The 27,294-nt window shown below is 44.5% G+C and overlaps 1 protein-coding gene across 1 annotated transcript in view; it reads left to right on the top strand.

Moving 5' to 3' along the window:
• LOC310871525 (putative E3 ubiquitin-protein ligase HECTD4) overlaps positions 1-27,294 on the top strand; it is a 112,521-nt gene that overhangs the window by 65,963 nt on the left and 19,264 nt on the right. The window contains 17 exon segments of the mRNA XM_083783095.1: positions 11-248; positions 1,229-1,365; positions 2,211-2,337; positions 6,328-6,465; positions 7,115-7,251; positions 7,888-8,048; positions 8,741-8,922; positions 11,241-11,446; positions 12,711-12,841; positions 13,218-13,423; positions 14,889-15,068; positions 15,792-17,218; positions 17,727-17,934; positions 18,102-18,325; positions 20,242-20,387; positions 21,158-21,261; positions 27,118-27,241. Of these exon segments, the coding sequence (XP_083639221.1) occupies positions 11-248; positions 1,229-1,365; positions 2,211-2,337; positions 6,328-6,465; positions 7,115-7,251; positions 7,888-8,048; positions 8,741-8,922; positions 11,241-11,446; positions 12,711-12,841; positions 13,218-13,423; positions 14,889-15,068; positions 15,792-17,218; positions 17,727-17,934; positions 18,102-18,325; positions 20,242-20,387; positions 21,158-21,261; positions 27,118-27,241 (4,076 nt within the window).

The following is a 27,294-nucleotide window of genomic DNA, read 5'->3' as shown; positions in this document are numbered from 1 at the left end:
TCTCTTCTAGAACACCAAGATTCGTGCCAACTTCGGGTGCCGTCCGTTTGCCTACGCAGAGGGCCAGGCGCACCGGAATGCTGCTGACCTGTGTGTAGACCTCGCAGAGGAGATCAGCGCTAATTTTGAAGCGCTCCCCTTTGCAATGGCCTCAGACAGCGACAACGACGCCGGTGCCAGCGTGGCGTCTGACTCTGGCTCCCACGGCCCCCCCTGTCGGATCGCCGCCGTAGCAGTTGCCCAGCAACGTACGTCTGTCTCTCTGTCCACTTTGCATAATTCTCTAGGAGTGCTTTTCCTGTGTCTCTCTTGTGTTTTTGCTGAACCGCTTAAAAAAGGACCACTTCACCACTTTTCAACCTATCTTCATATAATTTGTCCTCAATAATGTTCCATGATAAAATACCCGCAATTATTTTCTACTCAGTCTATGCCATAGGAGGGCTGTGGGCAGTTCAGTAACCGGTCGACTAGTGACATCATTGATAGGCAGATATTGTTTTAACTCTTTTTTTGCGAAGTATAGTACATTCATAGCCCCCCCCCCCCCCCCCCCCCCGGCTATGGGAGCTTATCTGCTAGGTACATATATATTCGTACCCCCGTATACTCCATTATATGAAGTGGTTGAGACCCAGAGCAGCTTTAACATTGATTCGGTTGCTATGCAACGCCTCCGTCACCACCAGCTATGGGATCTTACAACTGCTCTCCACCAGAAGTGGTGGGGTTTCAACTGGGCACGGTGTTGTGCCCACTGCAACTGGGCACGGTGGTGGACCACCTCCCTAGGGAAGTCCTCGATGCACGTCCCCCTGGGAGGAGACCCCGGGCCAGACCAAGGATCACGTCCCCCTGGGAGGAGACCCCGGTCCAGACCAAGGATCAAGTCCCCCTGGGAGGAGACCCCGGGCCAGACCAAGGATCACGTCCCCCTGGGAGGAGACCCCGGGCCAGACCAAGGACCACGTCCCCCTGGGAGGACACCCCGGGCCAGACCAAGGATCAAATGGAGGGATTATATTTCTAAACTGGCCCTGGAACACCTCAGGATCCCCCAGGAGGAAGTTACTTTAATGTTGTTCTGGAGAGGGAGGTCTACAGCGCTCTGGTGGAGCTGTTGCCCCCGCGACCCGACTACAGATAAGCAGTTGAAGATGGATGGATGGATGGAGAGTACAACAGTGACTTGTCGTATAACATTGTTTGTTGTGTTTTGTTCGGACAGAGTACAACAGTGACCTGTCGAGCCACTACAAGGTGGAGCTCAGCTATGAGAACCTGGTGACGTCGGGCCCTGACCCCCACCCTGCACCCATCGCCGATGACGAGAGTGACGACGAAGATGATGAGGATGCCCCCAGAGTAAGACGGTCTTGATTTTGACAGCAAAGTTTGATTCAGTTTTAGTCTTAGTCTTTTGAATAAATTTTAATTTAGTTAGTTTATTATTTTATATTATTGCGAACGCAGTGAGCCACTTACTATGACAGCAAGGGCTGAATGTCTGTGTGTGTGTGTGTGTGTGTGTGTGTGTGTGTGTGTGTGTGTGTGTGTGTCCCGCTGTTACCCGCCCGCCACCAGAGGGCGCAGCTGTAGCACACACACACACACACACACACACACACACACACACACAGGGCGCAGCTGTAGCACACACAACCACACACACACGAGCTGCGTTCGCTTCCCGCGTTTGCGCGTCTTACTTGTTTATTTTAGTCATCTGAAATGTTTTAGTGTTAGTCTAGTTTTAGTCGACTAAATATCGTAAGATTTTAGTTGACTAAATCCTGAGTTGATTTTGACAACGAATGTATTTTGGCGAGCCTTGATGGCGTTTGAATGCTGAAAATAGCCGATCTACAAGCTCACAGCACGATGTGTCTTTTAGTTCTACTGGATCTCTTCTCCACTAGTCCCACCCTAACATTTAGTTTTTATCCGTTGACGAAATTGTCGATATATTTATTCTTAGTTTTTATTTCATTTTCCCCAGTGAAAAAAGGTAGTCGACGAACATTTTTCGTCATAGTTTTTATCGACGACATCAACACTGGATTAAGGCGACGCCTTGTTGATTTGTTCATGGCCGGTAATCATCAGCACCCTGCACGGTCTTCGCTTCGCTGCGTTAAAGCGTTTCGTTGGACGGTTTTAAACCATTTCGTCTGAACGAGTTAAAACGTTTGGTCTGACTCTGACCACAGGAGGACCACTATGCCCTGCTGGTGAAGGCGTGGGAGACCAAGGTGTTCCCAACGATCCGCAGGCGCTTCCGCAACGAGGCCGAGAGGAAGTCCGGCTTGGACCAGATCAAAGGAGCGCTGCAGCTGGGTGAGTAGCAGTAGCATGTTTTACTTAAAGGTGGAGTGCCAGGATTTATTTTCCACCCTAAAACATGATCATCAGGTCGTATTGTTATATAAGGAGGTATAATTTTGTCAAAAAAGTGTACAGTGTTTGTTAAAATGTTGTTTTGATGTGGACACGCCCACCAGTTCATTAAGTATGCCTGGTTTGCCTGTTGGGTGGTGATGGGTGGTGATCCACCTGAACTGAAGCCGGCCTGCACCCACAGCTGTACTTGTATGATAAAGGGGGAGGGGTTAGGGGAGGGGCTGATAGTGTGATGTCACTATATTACTGTTTATTTCATTGGCCCGTTTGACTGTCAAGGGTTCAGCCTCCAGGAAGAAACCCTAATTACAAAGTTAATACACCATTGCACATAAAAACGACTCCATACTGTCACCTCATAGACACATGAAAAACTGGAAAAATACAAAACTTGTGGCACCCGGAATTCAAAATGTACTTGAATAAAAGTATTTGTATCAAAAATGTACTTAACTCATTCCAGGCTAACGACTTCTTCAAGGCCTTTTTAATGAACCACCAACTGTAAACTGCGACCTATGGTCGCAATTAATGATGACGATAGTATTTAAAGTAACTGAAAGGATATATTTCTAATACGTTTCATGAATTTTCATACATACCTATGTACTGCACTTACTAAGCTATGGCAATTTTGTGTGAATGCGAACGCAATGAAAAAGCTATTACAGTATGCCGTCAAGTTGTGCTACATCGTTATTTCCATAACCATTCGATAAGTGCACAGCAGTCAAGTAAGTAGCCTTGCAGAGCCATGAGGCCCATAGGGCAGGAGCCTATCTCCTGTTTCTGTAGCGTGAGGCAGTCACGCAAGTACACAGCAGTCAAGCAGTCTTTAAATTAAAATTACATTTCTTGGCATTTTTCTTGCCCCCACCCCATTCACTCTGCTGATGTGAACAAAACTGAAAGAAGCTTAGCAGCAAATGATTCACGCCTGTTACTGAAACCTGTTACTATTTCCATGTTTCCCATTCCACTCGATTCTACAAAATGTCTTCTAAATCCTAACAGTTTTTTGAAAACCCTATGTTTCTATGTCATTGGTGCTCAACCTTTTTCATGTCAAGGACCCCCAGAATTATCTGTATTTGGCCGCTGACCCCCATCTGAGATATGTAGCGGGCCGCTCATCCCAGTTACGTTGCAGCGCACTATGGGAAGAAGGAAATTCCCCTAAAAATATGTATAATTTTAATATAAAAAACGATTTTTGCATCTGCCGCTTTAGATGACCTGAGATGACTTGATTGATTGACATCAAAAAGGGCCTGTCAGCTCAAACACACAATGCAATACTTGTTGTTGCGTACAATCATCAGTAGCAAAGTCAAATACCAACAAAAATAAAACCCTACCATTTCCATTTTTCCCCCTCTATTTCCCATTCCATGTGCGTTTGTATTATATGTAGCCTATGAAAGGCCCCTCAATTACATTTTGTAACTATTTTCAGCAATGGAATGATAATTTTATTTGGTGGGGAGCTGGTCGTTTTGAAAGTAGCTGTCAAGTAAAAAAAAGTGTGGGCACCCCTGGTATAGATGATTAGATATATATATATATATATTCATTCTGTCGGTAAATCCCTGTAGGCTACCCACATATTGGTATTAGCCCAATATTGCCGTTACGCATTTCACTTGAATAATGTTGTGTGCGCGCGTGCTGAGAAAGACAGAGTTATTCAATGAAACTCAAGATTATAACGTCGTGTGCCGAGAGAGAGAGAGAGAGAGAGAGAATAACGTCGTGTGCCGAGAAAGAGAGAGAGAGAGACAGACTGCACGTCAAAATGAATTGGAATAAAAAAACTAATGATGTAGCCGCTGCCTATATGTATCGGGTCTGGATCGCATGTTGGTGAACTCTTGCCGTGTGTGATCTTCGGCGCGGGGCGGAGGGGGTCCGCGGTAGTTTGCGTGGGAGTCCACTGTCCGCGAGTACAGTCACTGAGTCTGTTACCCATTAAATCAGCGAGTCTGCTGCCACGCTCCGCTGTTTTTTTTGCCCCCTCAATGTCGTAACTGTTCTGGGACTGCAATCGTGGCTAATGGCTGGGAAGCTTAGGCGCCTCACTGCGTGGCAGGCGAAATAGCCAATGCGAACTGTTTAATCGTAATACTTAGGCAAAAACCAACTATTGTCGAAGAACAATGTTGATGTAACTAAGAGATTCGCTGAGTGAGCTATATTTTATATACAGAGATTTAGAAGGAATAAGCAAAATGGTGAGCCGACTATTCCTCCTTCCTTGAGGATGTTTCTCTGCCGACTCCGGACTGGGAGAGAGGGAGATCAGTTTGCAGCAGCCAAAGGGGGAGGGGCTGAGAGCTAGTGACGGGTGCGCACCTGTTTTCATTGGCTTGTGGGCACATCTTTTCATTGGCTTGTGGGCACATCTTATGGGCACATCTTTTCATTGGCTTATGGGCACATCTTTTCATTGGCTTGTGGGCACATCTTTTGCGCACGTGACATGTTTACACTTGTTATAATAGATAATGTTTAAAACACCAAAAGGGGTTCCCCTCATGAATGGGTTAATACTCAAGTACTGTACTTAGGTAACATTTTGAGGTACTTTTACTTTACTGGAGTATTTACAATTTCCAATACTTCTACTCCAAATATCCAAAATTCTAACTTTTGCTCCACCACATTTATTTGAAAGCTTTAGGTACTGGTTACTTTAGTTTATAGATCTAGATTATTATTACAAACGATACATTAACCACTAAATTCCAGCCATTTGAAAATAGCCTATCTACGAGCTCACAGTGCGTCGCATTGTGACTTTTCATACTTTAACTCATTCTGAGAAGACTTTTTATTTATTTCGACGTCAGGCCTAAATGGGTTAAGGACTTTTTGATGTCAATACTTTTGTACATGAGTACATTTTGAATTCTGGACGTGTAACAGAGTACTGCTACAGTATATTGCAGTATTGGTACTTTTACTTAGAGGTAAGTAAACAATGTGAGTACTTTATCCACCACTGCATAACCTCTGGCTGATTAATATTCCACTGTTTGAATTACACTTCTAGCCACTTAGCACCTCCGCCGCGCTTCCAGTTGTGTAATCTGTCTGAACGCCATTCTGATGTGTGGTCACACTGACTACACTAACCGCGGAGCACAGTTACTGTACAAATGGAGACGGAAACTAATTAGCCTTGTACAAATCATGACAAGGAAGAAGAAAGAGGGGGGGGGGGAGGATTATACATTCCACATGAAAGAGATTTGGCAAGAAGTTGATAAATGATGCAATGAATGTGATTAACCCATTCTGAACGGGCACCCATTTTGGTGTCAGCATCATGTTATGCTTTAGCTATTGAAAAATAGCAGATCTACAAGCTCATATCGCGCCACCGAGTGGCGCGATACGAGCTTGTAGGTCTGCTATTTTTGAAAAATCTGATCTCAGGTCAGAATGGGTTAAAGCACCAGTGAAATGCATTCAGAGTGTGTGTGTGTGTGTGTGTGTGTGTGTGTGTGTGTGTGTGTGTGTGTGTGTGTGGGTGTGTGTGTGGGTGGTCTTGTCAACGAGTTCATTCTTTCAAGCGTGGTGGAGTTTCTGTACAAATTCTGCTTGTCACTTCATAGCCACGTAATATTGGTGCTCCCCTATAAGGAACTGTTTTGTATGTGTCTATGGAGTAATATGTCTTCCCTGTGTATTTTTGGTTTCTTTCTGAAAGCTGAAAGCCTTTGAGTCAAAAGGTCCAGTCGAAAACACGCCACGTTAGCGACATCATAACGCTGACAAATGTACTATTATGGGAGTCCCTGGCATAACATTTCTTTCAAAAATGAGGGTCTGTCCATGACCAAAATAATACATATACATTTTACGGCGCTCTCTTGACTTGGAAATGTTTGAGAACCACTGACCGCTCTGCTTCCGTGGCTCTAGGCATGGTTGACATCGCACGGCAGACGGTGGAGTTCCTGTACGAAGAGAACGGTGGCATTCCTCGAGACCTCTACCTGCCGACCATCGAGGACATCAAGGACGAGGCCAACAAGTTTACAATAGACAAAGTCCGAAAAGGTATCTCTCACCCACAGAGTCTGTACTAATGAACCAAATTAATAAACACGTCCAGCTGAAAGATTTCTGCCTATAAGTGGAAACTCATGTGTGCACCATAACATTGGAAACAACAATTGTCATCAATTGGATTTTAGACTGTTGGAGATGCATCCTTAAAGATAGGGTAAGTGATTGGTTAAAACTAAAAGTTTTTTGTTAAAAGGTTAAATCACTATATTCTGATAATAGTAATCATTGCTATAGAGTGTTTGGTCAGTAACAGGGCTCTTTAATAAACAGAAAATACATTTTCAGGTAGGAGACACAATTTCAGCCAATCAGGAGAGAGTAGCCAGTGTTCCAGTTCCAATTGTGTCTGCTCATTTCTTTGTGTCATCACTTACAATTACACTTATTTATTCTGTAACCTGACTGCGTTCTCTATCCTGTTTGGATAAAATTGGTATCAAAAAAGCCGGACAGACATGAGTGACTCCTGTTACTGAACAGACACTATAACAATGAGTAAATCACAATATGGAGCTTTTTTTACACTTATTTGAACCAACGAAAATCACTTGCCCTACCTTTAACTATGGGGAAGGTTTTGAATTGGCAAAACAAGGGATGTGACCTGTTGTTGATGCGTTTTTGGGTAAACCCCCAGGCTTGACTGTGGTCATCCGCTGCCCGGACAGCAACAACACCAACACCACTACGGGGGGGACGGCCCTGCCCAAGTTCGCCATCCGGGGCATGTTGAAGACCTTTGGACTGCATGGGGTGGTCCTGGATGTGGACACTGTAAGTACAGTACCTCTGAGACATCAGCGATATGGAAAAAATATACTATCAAGAAGTATTCGTTGTCATGGTTACTTAACCCATTCTGACCTGAGATCAGATTCATACGAGGTTTCCACTGGACACACACTGGTCTGATTAACCCATTCTGACCTGAGATCAGATTCTAGAAATGTCAGTCGCTCTTCGATTTAAAAAAAATAGCAGACCTACAAGCTCGTATCGCGCCACTCGGTGGCGCGATATGAGCTTGTAGATCTGCTATTTTTAAATAGCTAAAGCAGAACATGATGCTGACACCAAAATGGGTGCCCGTTCAGAATGGCTTAACAGTACAACCACCTATCAAGGTAACAAAAACTATAAGAAAAATGAGTAACAGACCAAAATACGTGTTCTTTTTGGCGAACGAAACCGTCGTTCTACAGACGTATGAACTACGGTATGGAACTGCAAATCATGGACTGTGCATTCACTGTATCACGGCGGATACAGTACGATATCTCTGAAATGGCATATCATGGAGACATTGTATCGTCTCAATGATATTCATGGTCAACCTGTGTGTGTGTGTGTGTTGTGTGTGTGGTGTGCGTGTGTGCGTGTGTGTGTGTGTGTCTGCGTGCGTATCTCCAGGTGAATGAGCTGGTGCAGGTGGAAACGTACCTGCGCAGTGAGGGGGTCCTGGTGCGGTACTGGTATCCCATCGAGATGCTGGAGCGCCCTCCGGCCGGCTCCCGGCGCACCGCGGCCAACGGCTTGGTGTCCCTTGACAGCAGCAACATTCAGATTCACAGGTAACGGGGTTGCGCCGCATACCGTACATACTCAGGGAATTTATAATGTGCACACCAGCACCAGCACTTCCCCAAAAGGGCCACAATGGCCCCCATTTCCACCCTGGTTGAACCGGTTCACTTATTCCCCCCCCCCCACCTAATATTGAACCAGTTCAGAGTGTTTCCACTGAAAAATAATAGTTCGGAATCCTAAAAGTCGGTTTGGAACTGAAACCAAAAAAGATGTCCGCCGGTGTCGTGAAAGCACCAAGGTTCCAAGAATCTAGAAATAACCAGTTCTAGAACGTTCTAGAACCAAAGTTCTTTTGGTGGAAAAGGGGCCATAATGATAACAAGCCTTCTGGCTTTTTTGTGCTTTATATCCTTTTGATTTCAGTCAACAAAATGGTGTCTGTGAATGATGAGGTAAACCATTCTGACCGGGCACCCATTTTGGTGTCAGCATCATGTTATGCTTTAGCTATTGAAAAATAGCAGATCTACAAGCTCATATCGCGCCACCGAGTGGCGCGATACGAGCTTGTAGGTCTGCTATTTTTGAAAAAATCGAAGAACGACTGACATTTTTAGAATCTGATCTCAGGTCAGAATGGGTTAATCAGACCAGTGTGTGTCCAGTGGAAACCTCGTGTGAATCTGATCTCAGGTCAGAATGGGATAAACTTGAATGTCACACTGCTTGTCTTCAGGGAGCTGCTTCGCTGTGAGAGTGCTCTGGCGCGGCTGTACTGTCGCATGGCCCTCCTCAACATCTACGCCCCCAAGAGCCCCCACACCTTCACGCGCCTCTTCCACATCCCCGCCATCCGTGACATCACGCTGGAGCACCTGCAACTTCTGTCCAATCAGCTGCTGGCTCCGCCTCTGCCCGGTAAGCAGTGCATTTGTTTCTTGGCGAATTCCACGCGGTTCTCAAAGTGTTCGTCGGTCGGCTACCTTTTTTTTCACTGACGAAAACGAACTAAAATCGAATCTATGATGACTAAGACTAAGCATATTGGCAATTTTGTCAACAAATGAAACTACCGTATGCTAACATGTTAGGGATGGACTAGTGGAGAAGAGCTCCAAAATAACTTAAATACAAGTCATTTGTCTTCTAGTTCTGCGACACGTTGAGAGCTTGCAACCAAGTGTAAAATCAGCCATTACGACATCGACAAAAGATTTAGTCCACTAAAACCGTATGATATTTAGTCGACACAAAACTACACCAACACTAAAACCGCTCAGATGGCTAAAAACATGACAAAATGACATTTTATTCAAAAGGACCTAGGACTAAAAACGAAATGAAAATGGGCTGTGATGTGATGTGTATATAATTATGTAATGTTGTGGTTGGTCCTGCAGATGGCACCCTGGGCTCAGGCTCCATCCTGCTGGCCCAGGGCTGTGATGTGATGTGTATATAATGTAATGTTGTGGTTGGTCCTGCAGATGGCACCCTGGGCTCAGGCTCCATCCTGCTGGCCCAGTCTCTGCTGTGATGTGATGTGTATATAATGTAATGTTGTGGTTGGTCCTGCAGATGGCACCCTGGGCTCAGGCTCCATCCTGCTGGCCCAGTCTCTGCTGCTGTGATGTGTATATAATGTAATGTTGTGGTTGGTCCTGCAGATGGCACCCTGGGCTCAGGCTCCATCCTGCTGGCCCAGGGCTGTGATGTGATGTGTATATAATCAGGGCTGCACATAAGTGGTGCGCAGGTGCGCATGCGCGGTAAAAATTAAAAATGCGCTGTCAATCAAGCGCCGGGAAGCGCTTCTGCGTACCAACAGCTGGGGCCGCCCAGAATGATTATTATGGCCAGAATACTAGAAAATGTTGTGGCGAGAGCATTTCCCACCGACTGCCACTCAAAGTGGCTACTGGCCCAATCACAGCGCGTCCTTACTCATAAGGGGGAGGATCCATGCTTCTTTCTGAGTGCTAGGAGCCTGGGAGGAGGCGGAGGGCGGTTGACAGGAAAACCTTACACAAATAGTTTCGTCTTCTCTTCTCCGTTTCAGATAGCAAACTACTGTAGTCCCCGGTGTAAAAGGTCATGCTTTGGATGCTTTGCACTCTTCCCATTTGCCGCTGTGCTTGTGTTTGTTTTCCGGCTGCTGGAGCAGCATGGTTGCTCGTGTGCGATGCCGTCTCAAAACCCGAATCCGAGGCAGAAACCATATTAGCGTCTCTCACAGCCTAGGCACCGTACGGGTACTAAGGTTTTAGTTCCGACATAGTGGAGTGGGAAGAGTTTAAAGCATTGCGGACTGGCACTGCTGCTGCCCAACATGAACACCGTGTCTCGACATACTGTCCCTTATTATCGTAAAGTCGGGTAGTGTACACTGTTTATTTTTTTCACCGAGGAGCCATGTGTGTCTGACTGTCTGACTACGTACGTCGCCTCATCTAAAAACAAAAGGGAACTAGGGAAGCCTGATGTATGCTTCGCCGTACGATGTGTCGCATGTTAAAAAAATAGCTGATCTGCAAGCTCACAACGTGTCGCAACACGTTGTGAGCTAGTAGATTGGTTATTTAAATACAAAATAATACAAAATCTAAATATTGCTTTGATGCTCATATCATATTATCCTTAAGTTGTTAACTTGTTTTTATTATAATATGCATTCCATAGGGCTGGACCACACATGGACCTAGATTTTAGCAAATTTATATATTTTTAATAATGGGATGAATCTACAACAAGAGCCATTCTAGGGCTAAATCTAGAGTTGCAATACCCTCCATTGACTCCCCACTCATCCAATAAATATTGTTTTGCTATAAGTTATTCATCCCTCTTTTATCCATCCGGCGAGACGGGTCGCCGCATTTTAGGAGCACCAAGCAACTCCTCCAGGTGCTCTTCTGAGTACTAGACCAAAAAAGTTGTGTGCAGCCCTGTATATAATGTAATGTTGTGGTTGGTCCTGCAGATGGCACCCTGGGCTCAGGCTCCATCCTGCTGGCCCAGGGCTGTGATGTGTATATAATGTAATGTTGTGGTTGGTCCTGCAGATGGCACCCTGGGCTCAGGCTCCATCCTGCTGGCCCAGGGCTGTGATGTGATGTGTATATAATGTAATGTTGTGGTTGGTCCTGCAGATGGCACCCTGGGCTCAGGCTCCATCCTGCTGGCCCAGGGCTGTGATGTGATGTGTATATAATGTAATGTTGTGGTTGGTCCTGCAGATGGCACCCTGGGCTCAGGCTCCATCCTGCTGGCCCAGTCTCTGCTGCACAACCTGCAGGGCCAGAGCTGCTCCCCCACGGAGCTGTTCTACCAGGGCAACGCCACGCCCATCCGGGAGTGGCTGGCCGTGGCCATTACCCGCGCCCTCCACCAGGGGGAGGAGAGCCTGCTGGAGCTCAGCAAGCAGATCTGCTGCTTCCTGCAGGTATTATATAGTAGGGCAGGCCTGTCACCGGTACCATATTTTATTTAACCCATTCTGACCTGAGATCAGATTCATACGAGGTTTTCCGCCGGACACACACTGGTCCTGATGAACCCATTCTGACCTGAGATCAGATTCTAAAAATGTCAGTCGTTTTTTTTTGATTTTTCAAAAATAGCAGACCTACAAGCTCGTATCGCGCCACTCGGTGGCGCGATATGAGCTTGTAGATCTGCTATTTTTCAATAGCTAAAGCAAATTAAAAAAATTGTATAGATCGAAAATAGTGGAAACATATAGAACATTGATATGATGTTTTGTTTTCTCGTTTTGTGTTTTGTTTTTGTTTTGTTGTTTTTTTGTTCTTTTTTTGTCTTGTTCCTGTTAACTGTATTGTCCTGTCTGTCTTTGTTTTTGTTTTATGTTATGTTTTGTTTGTTTTTGTTGTTTTTTCTTTTCTCCCTTCTGTTTGCTTTGTTGTACTATTTTACTTATGAAAGCCATCTATTTTTTAGAAGGGTAGGCACTATAAGCTTTGGCTTCAGCCTACACCTTTTGGTCTGTTTCTTTTGCAAAAAAAAAATGTATTGATTTGATTGATTTGTTATAATGACCAAAACAAATAAACTCTACTCTACTATGACATGATGCTGACACCAAAATGGGTGCCCGGTCAGAATGGGTTAATTGTGTTATAAATTCCAGGGGATTACTTGGGTGGTAAACCCAATTTGGATTTCATTGTCAGCTAACACTTCTTACTGTGTTGGGGCAGCGGTGGCCGAACGGTTTGCGGAGCGGTCTCGATACCGGAAGGTCGCTATAGTTCGTATCCCCGGAACCGGCATGTTAAAATTTACTTCACCGCTGAAGTGCCCTTGAGCAAGGCATTGAACCCCTACCATGAAATGTTCTATGAGCAGGGCCTGGCTTGTAAACAAGTTCTTGAGCTTAGTCCAGTTACCCCATGGGTAAACATGGTAACTTTGCTTTGCTTTGTTGTATTTGTCTGGGACGAGATTCAAAAAGGAAAAATCTGAAGATACTGTATGTTTTATACTAGGTTTATGTATGAGATCAATTGGCTTAATACGAAAACTACATTTTCACTATGGTTAAGTGAGGTTTGTAAACAAATGTAACTACTGTATACAACTTTAGTTACCGTTGTTATTTCAGTTAACAAAATTGTGTATAGCGACCTCGATGTGAAGCGATTTGCTGTGAAAAGCTGCTTTTGACGTGGTGTCCAAATCTGCACCAGAATGCGCCAGAGCAGTTCACGTCGGAGGAGTTCCCGGTGAGCGAGTCAAAGGTCAGCATGGACGTCAGCTTTCCAGGCGCTGCGTTCGTCATCGTGTCCTGTAAGGAGAGCACGCTGGGCTGCCGCAAAGAGTGAGTCCACATTCAGCCATGGGCAGTCACCACCACAGTGGTGGACATTCTAAATGTACTTGAGTAAAGTACAAAGGTATTGGCATCAAAATGTACCAACAGTAAAAGTACTCATTATGCAGAATCTCCCATTTCACAAGTTTGTAGATCGGCTATTTTCAAAGTTTATAATAACCAAAATCTACAAAGTAACTAGTAACGCTAGTTTTCAAATTATTGTAGTGGAGTAAAAGTACAATATTTTCCTTCGGGATGTAGTGGAGTAGAAGTAAAATTATTTTAAAGTTCAAGTTTAATAAATTAAAAAAACCTCAAAATGTACTTGCAAACTTAACACGTGTGTCATTATTGTTGGCGTCTCTCATCTCTCTGTCAGCTCCAGCCTGTACAAGGCTCCCTGGGCGCGGGTCATGGTGTACGGCCTGGGACACAAGGTACGGCGGAACGGCCAGCTGAACCTGATGGAGGCCATGTGCTATCCCCTGGACGCCTCGCCCACCAACACGGGCCTCACGCCCCCTCCCACCACCAACCAGTACCCCTCTGTCATCATCCCCACCGACAAGGTCCACATCAAACTGGGTGAGTGAGTGAGGGTCTCCCATAACATCCATTTGGAGACTCCCAATCTTCCGCCGTAGTCTGACAACTCAACCTCTTCAGACTCGTCTTAGCCCGTAGCACTTGCCGTAGCACTTGCACTAGCCTCGACGACCTGTATTCAAAGGCTAAACTTATGTAATTTAGATAGCATTTTATGTAGACATGGCACTCTATAGTGTATACTCATACTGTAGCTTAACTGTACAGATATTCTACTGTTAGACAGATGTTAGGTTCTTAGTCTACTTATGATTCTTGATGACTATTTCTATGCATTTGATGTAGTACCACGTGTTGTTCTTGCTTACTGTAAATCGCTCTGGATTAAGAGCGTCTGATAAATGCCTAAATTGTTAATTGAGACAAAAGATGTTCTTTCTTTAATTACCATACATTTTTAAAGCCAGTTGTGGCCAATCAGAATGGTATATGAAAAAAGCTAACGGATACATCTTGATGGTAACAAGAAGACTCGCCCCGTTTCTGTTTTCCTCCCAGAACTTTCCCCAATGTGAGGGGTGGGAGAGGCTGGACAGCAGACGGCTGGACTTTGAATTTCTCTAACTATAAACTTTCATGACAGCAGACAGCCTAAGTAGAAATATAATTTATGAAAATCTACTACATTGAAGTCTGTTCACAGAAGTTGTTGTAGGATATGTGGGGATTATCTGACGAGGTACCATTTGAGCGTGCAAAACCTTACATATACTAAATAATACTAAATTGTTTATAGGGTCAATATAAGTAAAATAATATAGCCTTTCTACAGGAGTATCTTTTTATATTTTTCCAAAAAGAATACAAACAGCCAATAGCATATTACAAAGTTATCCCCCTCACTGGTGACAATTCCGGGAGGAAAAACGGGCAAGCACCGGGTCGAGTCTTCCGGTATTCATCTTGATCACGTGACCAGAGAGGTAATGTGTACCGATTTGCATGAGTCTTGGAAAGAGTATGTAGGGGTAGTAGCAAAAAGTATGTGTTGTGGAACACATACACTGCAGGCCGGGAGTTGCAACATGATTTTGATTGTATGAAATGAAATGGGGCAGAGTTTCTTCCTCCAGCTATGGGGAAGTTTCACGATGAAAGTCGCTTGGTGAATGAATGGTGAGATTAGCTGTTCACAGACACACTGACTGATGCTCTGACACGCGGACAGACGGACACGAGCGAAAACATAATCCCTGCCCCCCCGGTCGTTCCGGCACGAACGGTGGATAAAAAAATCACACCCGTGTGAAGTGAGGGGCACTCTAATCAAGTATTGACCTTATACCAACCTTAAAACATACCTTAGTTACGTCACCAAGAATGGTGGTCCCCACATTGGCCAAGGGTTTCCACCGACATACCGACAGACATACCGACACATGCATATGACGTAAATTCTCCTTTCATTGTCAACGGCATTTACGTTGGGGTCTTTTCACTTCAGGAGTGTCGCCCCCTCCTGGTGCTGTGATGGTGCTGCACTCCCTGCCGCTGGAGTTCCCTCTGGCGCTGGCGTTCGCCGAGCAGCTGCTGACGTGGAAGCTGGGCGAGAGCAGCGAGCGCTCTGAGGACGAGCCGGACGCCGTGCCCTCCTCGGTGCTGCTGCAGGTGGTGGAGCTGCTAGGTGGGTGTAGTGGTCTGTGCTGCGCATGCTGTACTGCAGGGTTGTTTTCCTCGACTAAAACTAAGACGAAGAATGTTCGTCGGCTACCTTTTTCCACTGACTAAAACTAAATGGAAACGAAATAAAGAAAACTAAGCTATGATGGCTAAAACTATGACTAAATTATACGGACAATTTCGTCAACAAATAAAAATAGACTAAAATGCGACGCGTTGCGAGCTTGTATATATAAGTGTAAAATCAGCCATTACGATGCCATCAAGGCCCGACAAGATACATTTTAGTCGACTAAATCAACTGTAGATTTAGTCGACTAAAATCTTATGATATTTACTCGACAAAAACTAGACTAACTAAAGCATTCCAGGTGACAAAAATGTGACTAAAACTCAATTTCAACAAATAAATGGTGTCAGACCCCAGGCGTTTAAAAGGAACCGTCAGGTGATAGCGGCCTCCTCATTGAAGGAGGCTCAGTTCAGGGCTCTCCCCAGGTTGGCAGAGGGAGACTACTCAGACTAGCACCCAGGATTACAGTTTAGGCAATTGGCACCGGGCGAAAGAATGGGTTACAAACTCGTGGGATATAATGTTAAGGAATAAATCCAACCATGAGAATTTCAATCAATCAATCAATCAATAAACCAGTCAAACAAATTATCTATAATTTAATATAAATAATAACTTTAACAACATTATTTATGTCTCTTCATGATATTTCAGGCGGCTTGCTTTGGACCACGGATCTGGCACCCTCAATAAAGGAACTCACCTTCCACCTGCTGGCCGAGCTCTTCCGTAAGATCCACCACCTGGAGCAGCGTAAGAGCCCGGCCGGCCTGTCCAGCTCCATCGCCCTGCTGCTCAACCCCTGCCTGGCCGTGCTCATGGCTCTGCAGACGGAGCTGCGCAAGCTCTACGACCGCGAGACCCAGGGCTGGGGCGCGGCCGGAGGGGGGTCCGCCCCCTGCTCCTCTTCAGGGGGCGCTGCCTTGGCCCTGGGAGCCGAGCAGAGCCGCTTCTCCACCTACTTCCACGCCCTGATGGAGGTGTGTCTGGCGGTAGCGGAGGTCACCCTGCCCCTCAACGTGGGCAGCTCCTCCGTGGGGGCCCTGTCCTCCACCAGCGCCCCCAACCTCAGCGACTCATCCTCGTCTTCGTCCTCGTCCCCGGGCCAGACGCCCCAGAGCCCCAGCCTGCTGTCCAAGCGCAAGAAGGTCAAGATGAAGCGCGAGAGGGCGGCGGCTGCCGTGGCGGCCGCTGGCAAGCGCGGCAGCGGAGGCGGCGCTCGTCTGTCGGAGAGCGACGGCGCCCTACTCAACATGGCAGGCAGCAAGCCCGAGGACATGCTGTGGTTCCACCGCGGACTCACCCTGCTCATGATCCTGCGACACCTCACCAACAAGGACCCCCAGGGGCTGAGTGTGACCAGTGACGCCGTGACGGACGCCTGCCAGGCGCTGGTGGGCCCCACCGCGCACGGCCGCCTGCTCGTGCTCTCGGGCATCCCCACGCACCTGGAGGAGGCGGCGGTCCGCAGCGCCATCCGCAGGGCCTGCAACGCCCACGGGGGGCTCTTCAAGGACGAGATCTTCATCCCCCTGCAGGAGGAAGAGCCCAAGAAGCCCAAGGCCGCCGCGACCGTGGCGTGCAGCCCTCAGGACGGCAAGGCGGGCCACGAGGCCGAGCGCCATCAACCCTTCCCCAACAACGCCGGCGGTCCCCCTGAGAGCCCCGACAGCTCCAGCAGCGTGACCCCGGCCATGAGCGTCAGTGCCTCGGCCTCCACCAGCCAGACGTCCATCTGTAGCTCCTCGCAGGGCGGGGTCTCTCGCACCGCCAGCGAGCTTTCCGTGGACCAGGACCCGCTGGCCGCCCCGCCTCTCACTCCCGCCGCTGCTGCAGCCGCCTCGGCTGTGCCCTACCCGCCGCAGGGACCCCCGGGGGACCCCCACACGGTCTCCAGTCAGGAGAGCCTGGACATCTCCCTGTGCAGCACGGGGAGCCTGGGGAGCCTGGGCAGCCTGGGAGAGCCTCTGGACAGCGCCGAGACGGCCTCTGTGTCCGACGGAGGCTCCATGTACACGGTCACCTCACTGGACAGCAACGCCGTCATGGCCCGGCCTATCAAGGGCTACGCTGTGATCGAGGTGGGTTGTGTCATTTTGTCGTTTCATCTGTCTTGACCACTTTCAACCTGGTATCCTTATTTTGGGCCTGTCTTTATAGGTGAATATTTTCAAAATGATATACTGCTGAAAGAGATGCCTCAATGTAATATATTCCATAAAAAATATCAAATTTTAATTACAGCAATACATGGCAACTTGAGGTACTATTTCATCAAAAAATGAAAATAGGGGGCCCTATCATAGGGGGGCAAAATGTGAGAATGGTCCAGTGAAAAGAAAAAGAAAAAAGCCCATTGTGGGTCTGGGATTTTTCTCTATCACTAAACGCGAACACTAAACCTGCCTTTAGAAAGAAACATAGATGTGGGCAGGGAAACAAACCTACCTCCTATGAATGTCAATGTCACATGAAGGTACTGAAAAGACCCACCTCAGACATCGGTGAAAATCGCCCAGGTTTTAGTGTTCTAGGGTTGAGACTGTGTAGAGTCCTCACATCCGTGTCTTTCTCTTGTCTTGCTCGTAGGTTCGCTCCCGGGCCAAAGTGGAGAAAATCCGTGCCAGCCTTTTCAACAGCAGCGATCTGATTGGCTTGTCCAGTCTGGAGGGCGAAGAGGAGTTGATGGAGTTGACCAACGAGGAGATCCTCACCGCCTCCAGTGTTAACCAGAGCTTGTTTGATACGCAGGGCAGCTCTGCACTGGAAGACTACTTTGTCGATAAGTCCATCAGAGGTCTTTTACACTATATACTTTATGCTTTCCATACACTTTATTTATGCATGTCCTATCCCAACATTCGTGTTTATTCTGTCCTCCTCTCCCAAATAAAGCAGGAATGCCTAAAGGAACTCTCCATAACAAAGAGCCATACAGTAAATCATCTGTTTTTCTAATCCAAGGGGACAAGCTTGTACCAGCGGCCCGAGATATCCTGACGGACATCTTTAAGAGCTGCGTTCACTCGGAACAGATGTTGAGCCTCACACCAGCCAAGCCCGTTAAAGTGTCCGACATTTTCCTCAGCAAAGAACAGATCAACTCTCAGACCCCTGGCAACCTGCTGCACGTTTTCTTCACCAACATCAGGCCTCCCAAGAAAGTGCTGGAAGACCAGCTAACTCAGGTATGAAAAACATATGTTGCTATATATCAGTGGTGCTCAATCATTTTCATTTCAAGGACACACGTTTTCACGATTTTTCAAAAATAGCAGATCTACAAGCTCATCATAGCAAGGAATGAGCTTGTACATCAAGCTAACCTAAAATCTAAAATGTCACAGATGCTTTCCCAGTTTTCATGTGTTAAGTAGGATAGATCCAGCACTGCCACTATAAATGTGACCAACTCCAGCAAAAAGTGCCTCATGTCGATTTTTACAGATTACACATTTTTACAGATTATTAAAGTACAGAATGTAAGCTTTCATATGATGTATCATTCAATGACATTGGACAATAATTGAAGGAGATATGACCATCTAAAACTTGTTGAAACAGATACCCCAAAGTAGAGAATTTGCTCTGCAAAGTTTCCCTGAAAATGTAGCACCTCTGGAATGGGTGTGACAATAGATACTTGCATAATCACTCCCCCACCCACTAACCACTCCCCCACTAGGTTAGCTGTCAATGACAGTTGAGTGGACACTTAGGTGTGGGAAAGTACATGTTGTTTTACTTGAGTTAAAGTAAAGAAATATAGGACTGAAGTTGTTTAGTGTATGTTTTGTAATAATACAATCTAAAAAGTAACTATAGGCTAACTGAGTTTTCAATGGATATAGGCTATGTAGTTTTAGACCAATGCTTTTACATGTGTGCACTGAAACAAAGGGCAGAAGAAGACCTTACACCTTAGGTGCCCCAATAAACCCTTTTGAAAGTACAACAATTCAATTTAACTTATACACTACCTGGTTGTAAATAGCTGTAGTACAGCATTTTATGCAGGTGTACTTTAAGCAATCAAAGACAATTGACCCGGTATTTTAAATAAATAAAACCGACGCATCAGGCTATGATGCGTTGTGCGCTTGTAGATTTGCTATTTTAAAAAAAACAGATACAGCAAACAGCAAGTCATAATGCCTGGTTTCTATACGTGGTTTTGTTTATTTTCTGTAAAGTATAACCCAAATGCTCCTTCATACTATACTATAGCCATGTAGAATACTTCTGTGTTTACAAACACAAGCATGCTAATGGGCGTGATCAGAGTGTGAAACCTGAGGACAAAGAGATTCCAGGACCAATTGAAAACAACATGCAAATCTCGGAACTGCGCTTCTCTGCCCCCAAAACAGTGTTAAAAAACAAGCCCACTATGACGTATAAATGTATACATTTTATTTGCCCAAATGAACAATCTGTTTGAATGAAAACCTTCTTCAACATTCAAACTGTGTTAATATGAAAAAAAAAAAAAAATCACAAAAAAAAAAAAAAAAGTTTATTTATTGATTTAAGGCATGTTCATTCTGGCGACATGAGGCACATTCTGCTGGCCTGGGTCACAATAATGTCTATATAAAAGTCTTATCTCATGAGTCAGACCTATGGTTTGCCCTTTGTCCAACATCTTGTCCGGACAATATTATACCCGCTCTGGTGGTATTGCATCTCCATTATGCATTACCAACGCAACAGTCTCTGTAACCGTTACCAAATCCAGTTGGACATTATTTTAACCCAATCCAAGCCAAGGAACGACAGGTTACGTTTTAAGCACTATAACCCCCCCCCCTGTGCCAGGACGCAATTTTGCGTCTTAAAAAATAAATAAAAATTGAAACGCTAGCACCTGGTCTGTTTCTATTGTAATGTACTGGCATGGATTGTGTTGGAAGAACATCTTTCTTCCAATGTATCATTATTAAAATGTTTATCGCCATGAAAAGGTGTCACAAACTGAAAGGTATGAAGAAAAAAAATATATTAAAAAAAGAATAATGTGAAGTATTATCGTCAGAGCATTTTCATTGTGTCAGAGCACGACATTATTTAACCCAGTAAATAAACAAAAGTGTCCCCTTGGCAGATCCTGAGAAAGTATGGCACACCCAAACCCAACAAGAACAAGTACAGTAAGGTGGGCAAGGAGCAGCACGCGGGCAAGGTGGTGAGCACCAAACGACCCATCAGCAAGCCGCCCGCCAAGGAGAAGTCTGTACTCAACAGTGTCAGGTGAGTGTCAACAGTGATGGATGAAGCATTCTGGAAAGGAAGCGTTTTTCTTACCTATTTGCCTTCGCCCGTTCCACAATCTTTTCATTCTGTGCTCGCGAATGAAGCTTTTTTTTAACCCATTCTGACCTGAGATCAGATTATATAAACGTCTTCTACATCCTGACAGTTTTCTGATAAAGCTATGTTTCTATGTCAGTCGTTCTTCGATTTTTCAAAAATAGCAGACCTACAAGCTCGTATCGCGCCACTCGGTGGCGCGATATGAGCTTGTAGATCTGCTATTTTTAAATAGCTAAAGCATAACATGATGCCAACACCAAAATGGGTGCCCGGTCAGAATGGGTTAAATTAAAAAACGAATCTGGGAAAAGAATCCGAGATAAAAGCATTTGAAAAATAATTATTAAACAAATGGAGGTGGATGGAGGCGGACTTTTTTTACTTCCGGTTAATTTCCGGTTTTATCTAATATGGTTTATTTCTCTTAATCGTTTACTTTTCCCATGTTAAAGTGCTATTTTAATCTCAGGTGTTATTCCCCGGCACTGCAATATTTAGCGAGCTTTCTTCCACACTTTGCCAGACATGTTTCCAATTGGACTCTGTAATTGAGCAAATTTGTTACTTAAAACCCGTATCCTGAAGAAATTAAGCAAAAATGTGTTCTATAACTTAGTGACTCATCACGCTCCCTTCGGTATACTTGACGCCCAGGCTTTGAGGAGCCTTTGTCTGTGTAATCATAGCGATGTGTTCGTCTCTGCCAGGACTGCGTTGAGTGAGAAGAAGGCTGTTCTGAAGCCCAAGTCTCCCGAGAAATCAAGACCTGACGAGAAAGACGTGGAGAAATCTCCTGCCAAGAAGCCCGAAGGTAGGCCCCCGATCTGCACCGTTTAGTCAAACACAGACGTCAAATTAAAGCAGACTGTCACGTCTTCGTACGGACAGGAGGCATAATAAAGATGATAAATAATTAAGCAGATTTGAGCATTTAGGGGAAATAAATGCTCCTGAGATAGATTTAATATTGTTAATTTCCTACCACGATATTGCCACATGAGCTCTTAACCCATTCTGACCGGGCACCCATTTTGGTGACAGCATCATGTTATGCTTTAGCTATTTAAAAATAGCAGATCTACAAGCTCGTATCGCGCCACCGAGTGGCGCGATACGAGCTTGTAGGTCTGCTATTTTTTGAAAAATCGAAGAGCGACTGACATTTTTAGAATCTGATCTCAGGTCAGAATGGGTTCGTCAGACCAGTGTGTGTCCAGTGGAAACCTCGTATGAATCTGATCTCAGGTCAGAATGTGTTAATTTATGTAATGAGTGTATTTCTATTGCAGACATGCTCTGAGGAGGAGGCCTCGTTCTGTTGTCTATTTGTGCTGTTTTGCGGCCTGTTTTGTCTCAGCCATTGTTCCCTGCTTGGCTCACTGTCACTGCATTTTGCAAACGTGGGAATCTTCTCGCCATCCTGATGGTTTGACATGCAGTACACTGAGTACAGTAGGGTCTAGAGCAGCCCGTGACCCGTGAAAAGATGTTACAGTAGATGTTTGCCCCTCCGGGACCCAAACTAGTGAAACAACACAAGCTCACAACACGTTGCTTCGCGTAGATCCGCTGTAGCTCGGCTGTTTTCACCTATTTTTATTCATGAAATTACTTTGAAATTTTGTTTTTAATTAATACATGTTTTTCTTTTTCTTTTTTTTTTTTTCTTTTTTTGGGGAATTTTATAATAATCATTAAAAACTAAATGTAAGAAAACAACAAAATAAAGGGACCCTAACCCACAAATGGGTCCAACCCAGTGTTTGTGAAACCAGAGCCTAATCATCTATTTTCAGCAAGCAACACTGTTGTACAATTTAACCACGTGAACCTTGGCATACCTGTTTTGGGGCGTGTCATTATTACTGGTGAACATCTTTTCAACAGCATTGTCATGGAGTATACACCCAGGATTATGTGCTTAAAAGACCCATTTTCAACCTTATCTTCGCAAATGTTCTTTATAAAGCTGCGTTCAACTTCAAACCTGAATGTATATATTTGCCTCGGTTCGTCCCGTTTGTATCGCTCCAGGTCGCGCCGCGCCCGTCCGCGCAATTCTCGTCTTTGCATTGACTTTGTATGTAATCGCGCCGCTCTAACCATTCAAGTCTAAAGTACAAAGCAACGCGGCATGTCTCTTCCATAGTGCAGGGAATCATTATCCCAATGACCAATTTCCAAAGAAAAAAGTTAATTCCCGCACACACTAATCAACTCTTCATTGATTTATTGAAGAAAAAAAACGTTGTCCCAAGGACCTTTCTCAAGACATTCCTACCATAATGTGACATATGTACTGCTGAAATACAGCCCATAATTACAAGATGGTCCACAGCTGTGTTGGAGGTGTTTCCACAGTCACACATGCACACACACACAAACACGCACGAGTCGCACTGGAGTCGGCTGCTTCAAATCAGCTATGAAGAAGTGGGGCTTGACAGACAGGCTCGCCACATAAAACTCGCAAGCTGCACTGAGCATTCTGCCGAACACATAATTAACACCTGCCCCCTGCACAGACCACCTTCGGAGGCCGACCTCTTCCAAGTGGGACCAGACTGAGAAAAGCGTGTTGCTACACAATGACAACACTAACTAGGACATTTGAGGATAATACACCAAAGAAGAAGACACACACACACACACACACATGAAACATAGCCCAAGCCTACAGTATACAAATGGCCCCATGATATGTTCAGATTAATGTACACACCAAAACAGATTTAAAGGATTTCAGAAAACGGTAACAGAAAAACAAAGACAATGCATATTATGTCCTGGGCGTGTGCGTGCGTGCGTGCAACATGTGTGTAGGGGTGGGAGACTAATTCTCAACATGTTTGACACACTTGACAAGATGCCTTTAATAAATTAATATAAAAAGAAAAATCTTTTTTCAATAAACAGATGTGTAAAACAAAAAAAGGAGAGGGAGGGAGAGAGAGAGATGCTTTCAGCTGTAGACAGGATTTCTAGCAAGCATTCTAATGGAGAGCAGAAAGGCATTATGGCAGTATTTTTTTCATCATCAAGATCTAATTTGTTGTCCAATTTTTTTAAGATTTTCTAGACCAATTTGCCAATTTACAATTTAGGCATTTAGCAGACGCTCTTAATCCAGAGCGATTTACATTAAGCAAGAACAAAAGCATGGGAATACATCACATAAAAGCATTTATCATGAAACATGCGTAAGCTAAGAAAGTAACGGTGGAATATCTATATAATGAAACTATACATATATACTACTATGCTATACATATGTACTATGGCGTGCTATGACTATATACAATGCAATTATAGTGCTGTCTACATAACATGCTATAAGTCTGTATCAAATGCTAAGTCTAAGTCTACGGAAGTGCTATCTAAGGGGGTAGGTAGCCCTTCGCTAAGTCCCTCCCCAACCCGTCCTTGTCCAATAGGCACGTTAGCAGTGAAGAGACAGGCCAAGCTGCCCTTCTCACCCATTGAAATGCATGTTAAATGACAGGATTTCTCCATATACATTTTGGATCATTTCAGAAGCAAAACCTTCAAAATGTCTTCTAAATCTAGTCAACCAGGCCTGCTGTAGGCTATGCACTGGACAAATGTGCATGACATTATTCAAATAAACTAGAAATGCGAGGAAATGACTTTGACAATCAACTTTGACAGCCTGACAGGAGTTTTCATGTTGCACGGTAAGACTACGGTCATTAGTATTATTGCCATTACCTGGGTGGGCCAGTCGTGTAACTTTCCCGATGTTAAGCCATGTAAATGTTCAACAACACGGCCATGCAAAACAACACTGACAGCTATGAGGTGGCGAAAGCTTGACCTGCATAGCAACATTTGCTAAACTATTTGGATTGGCATTGGACAATCGCTGTTTGGGGTGGGATTTCGCGATGGGCTAATTGTTTCAAACGTTTTGTGCCCAAGACACAATACTGGTCAAAATCTCAAGGTGCGCTTGTATTCATAGCCGGAAGTCGAAAATAGCAGAGACAGATGTTATTAACAGTTTGACTGCGGAAAACGATTTATCAGACTTTTAATCAACCCCCCTTCACTGCCGAGATTGTTGTATTACCTTTAGAGCATACGCTGAATTATGTGGGCTTTTAATCCGCGTAAATCGAGCGAAAAAAGCTCCCCCCGTTTGTTATGAACGGCAGCACCACCCGCCATCTTGGTACACCCGGAAGACGCAGCACAGGACCCTCCTCCATGAGGCGTTGAACCCCATTCGTTTGCATTGGCCTCAATTTCCCAGAAGCCCTAGCAGCCCACAGCATGTGACGATTTCCGGTTTCTCCGTCAAAACAAATGCATCTAGTCTCTTTCTCCGCGGCGAAGAAGGATTTTATTTTTATTTATTACATTACGGCGGATTAAACACATAAAACAAAAGTCGCGTATGTCCGATATGGCAGCGACATTAACCTGGAGTAATCCATTCAAAGCACGGAAACTGTTAAAGCAATAATAATAGCTTAAAGATGTTTGTGACATGCCCAAAATATGGATGCCAGGTGGAAAGATGGTTAAAATGTTTATTTTTCAGGTGCAGAATTTGCCTCTGTCTGGGGAATGAGTGAGCACAAAGTACTGCTATAGTAAATTAAAAAAGTAATTCATAAATCTTTGTACAATATTGCAATAATAATAAATCCCAATGCACATCTGGACTCATCACGGTGCCCCAGACACCGTTTAGAAACCACTGTAATAATGGAATAGTTACAAAACATCTTGGTATTAAACACTCAGGTTAATATTATAAAACATGTGAACTTTCTCAATAGCAGTATATATATATATATATATATATATAGTGTGAGGTCGGACAATGTTTTTATACATTATATACATTATATATTATATAATAAGGCCTGACCTTGATTAGTCAAATAGTCGACTAATCGATCGAGGGAGTCTTAATCGACTACCAATCTCATAGTCGATTAGCATGATTCGACTTAGACATTGGCCTAATTTGTTATATATTAATTAACAAATAGTTTGCCAAAAATAGGATATACTGTATATCATGATTTATTGGGAGAAACCAATCAAGTACTGTATATTTTAAATCACAAATGGTAGGATCCTCTATTGCAGAACATTTTTTTATGTTATGCAATCGGACTGATCAAACTGATTCGACTGCCAATCTCACAGTAAAATCATCATGCAAAAAAAAATATATAATACTAATAATCTCTAGTTGCCTATAATAGTCTACTACCAGACAACATTTGGTCAATCAGATTTGACTATACAAATCTTTAGTCGGGGATAGCCCTAGTGCAAAACGAAGGGCAACTGGACATTCTAGTCTTCAAAGATCTAGCCTTCATGCCGACAATGACACTTGACGAGGTACAATATACCTCCATTTCTTGTATAACTACTACTGGAGTCACATTAAGGCTCCGGTAGTTATACAGGAAATTGTGCCCAGAATCTTGTACTCTTGTGCCCATACCCGAAGGCGGGGTTGGCGAAAGGGCCTTTCTGTGTGGAGTTTGCATGTTCTCCCCGTGTCCCCTAGGGTAGGTACCCTCACAAAAAACATGCAGTAATCCTGGTCTCTAAACTGCCTCCCCCTGGCCAGCCGGGGCGCCTGATGGAGGGGAAAGGAACTGGTTGGAATAACGTGTTCCTTCCACGCGCTACGTCCAACCAGGGAAACTCCCCCCTGTCAGGTGTAAAGGAGCAACTTGGACACTCAAGCATGAAGGAAGCATGAGTTAAGTCCGTTGCTCTCCCCAGGTTGGTGGAGGGTGTGTAGAGCCCAGGATCACATTAGATGATTGACACAGGGGTGAAAAATGGGTTACAAAATCGTGGGATAAAAAATATATTAAAAAAAAAAGAATCTTGTACTCTTTTTTCCTGTTACAGGATGGAAGAAGGAAATGCCCTTAGTTGTGTGTTGGCATTGTGTGCATCGACCACATAATAAATTACCTTCCGGTAAGGGTGACCCCAGTTGAGTTGGTTTAGTATAGAGTTACCAAACTGTCTTTAAGGTTTCTTCCTCTACCAATGGTTCTCTCCCTGAAGGTTCTTTAACACAGTTCACCAGCTTGTGGGTCACTGCACTCTGGCCTTTCCCCCCTTCCCTTTGGGCTTGAAATGTCATTTGGAAATATAGTTTCAGATTTCAGTGATTTCACTTTTCAACAGTCCTGTGTTAGGCACCAAACAGAATAGGGTTGTCACAATTAATACATAATCGTTTTTTTGCCATAAATGTTATAGTCATGTCCAAAAGCAGAAATGGCTTGTAGATCAGCTATTTCCGCTATTTCTTTTAAAGTATAATAATACTTTTCTTGGTATATTTCTGTTATTTGTCGTATCTGCCTTTGCCCTGTGCACTTTTTTTATTATGAAGCCTAGGAAGCTAAACAGAAATGTAATTTCTATTCATAATGTTTTCCGATTTCCAATGCCAAAAACACAAATCGTTTATCACAATTATTTGTGTGACAATTAATCGTCAACTTAAATGTGTAATCGTGACAGCCCTAACTCGGAATGAATCAGCCTTAACATGTTTTTGTTGCATGTGACATTTCCTCATAAAGATTCATAATAAATAATATAATGTATCTTTTACTATACTGTTAAAATGTTAGTCTCTCTCTCTCTCTCCCAGTCCCAGAGGAGAAGTACCTCACACTAGATGGCTTTCACAAGTTTGCGGTGGACCGCGCCAAGCTGGACATTCGTAGCGTGTGGAGGGCAATTCTGGCGTGTGGTTACGACCTCCACTTTGAAAGGTGAGACCACTGCCGTGTCCCCGTCCTCAACCCCAAGTCCGACCCGGTCATAG

This window comes from Protomyctophum parallelum (assembly GCF_964188405.1).
Source record: "Protomyctophum parallelum genome assembly, chromosome: 15".
NCBI lineage: Eukaryota > Metazoa > Chordata > Actinopteri > Myctophiformes > Myctophidae > Protomyctophum > Protomyctophum parallelum.
The sequence above is the reverse complement of the archived record's forward strand: the minus strand, read 5'-3'. Positions and strand labels throughout refer to the sequence as shown.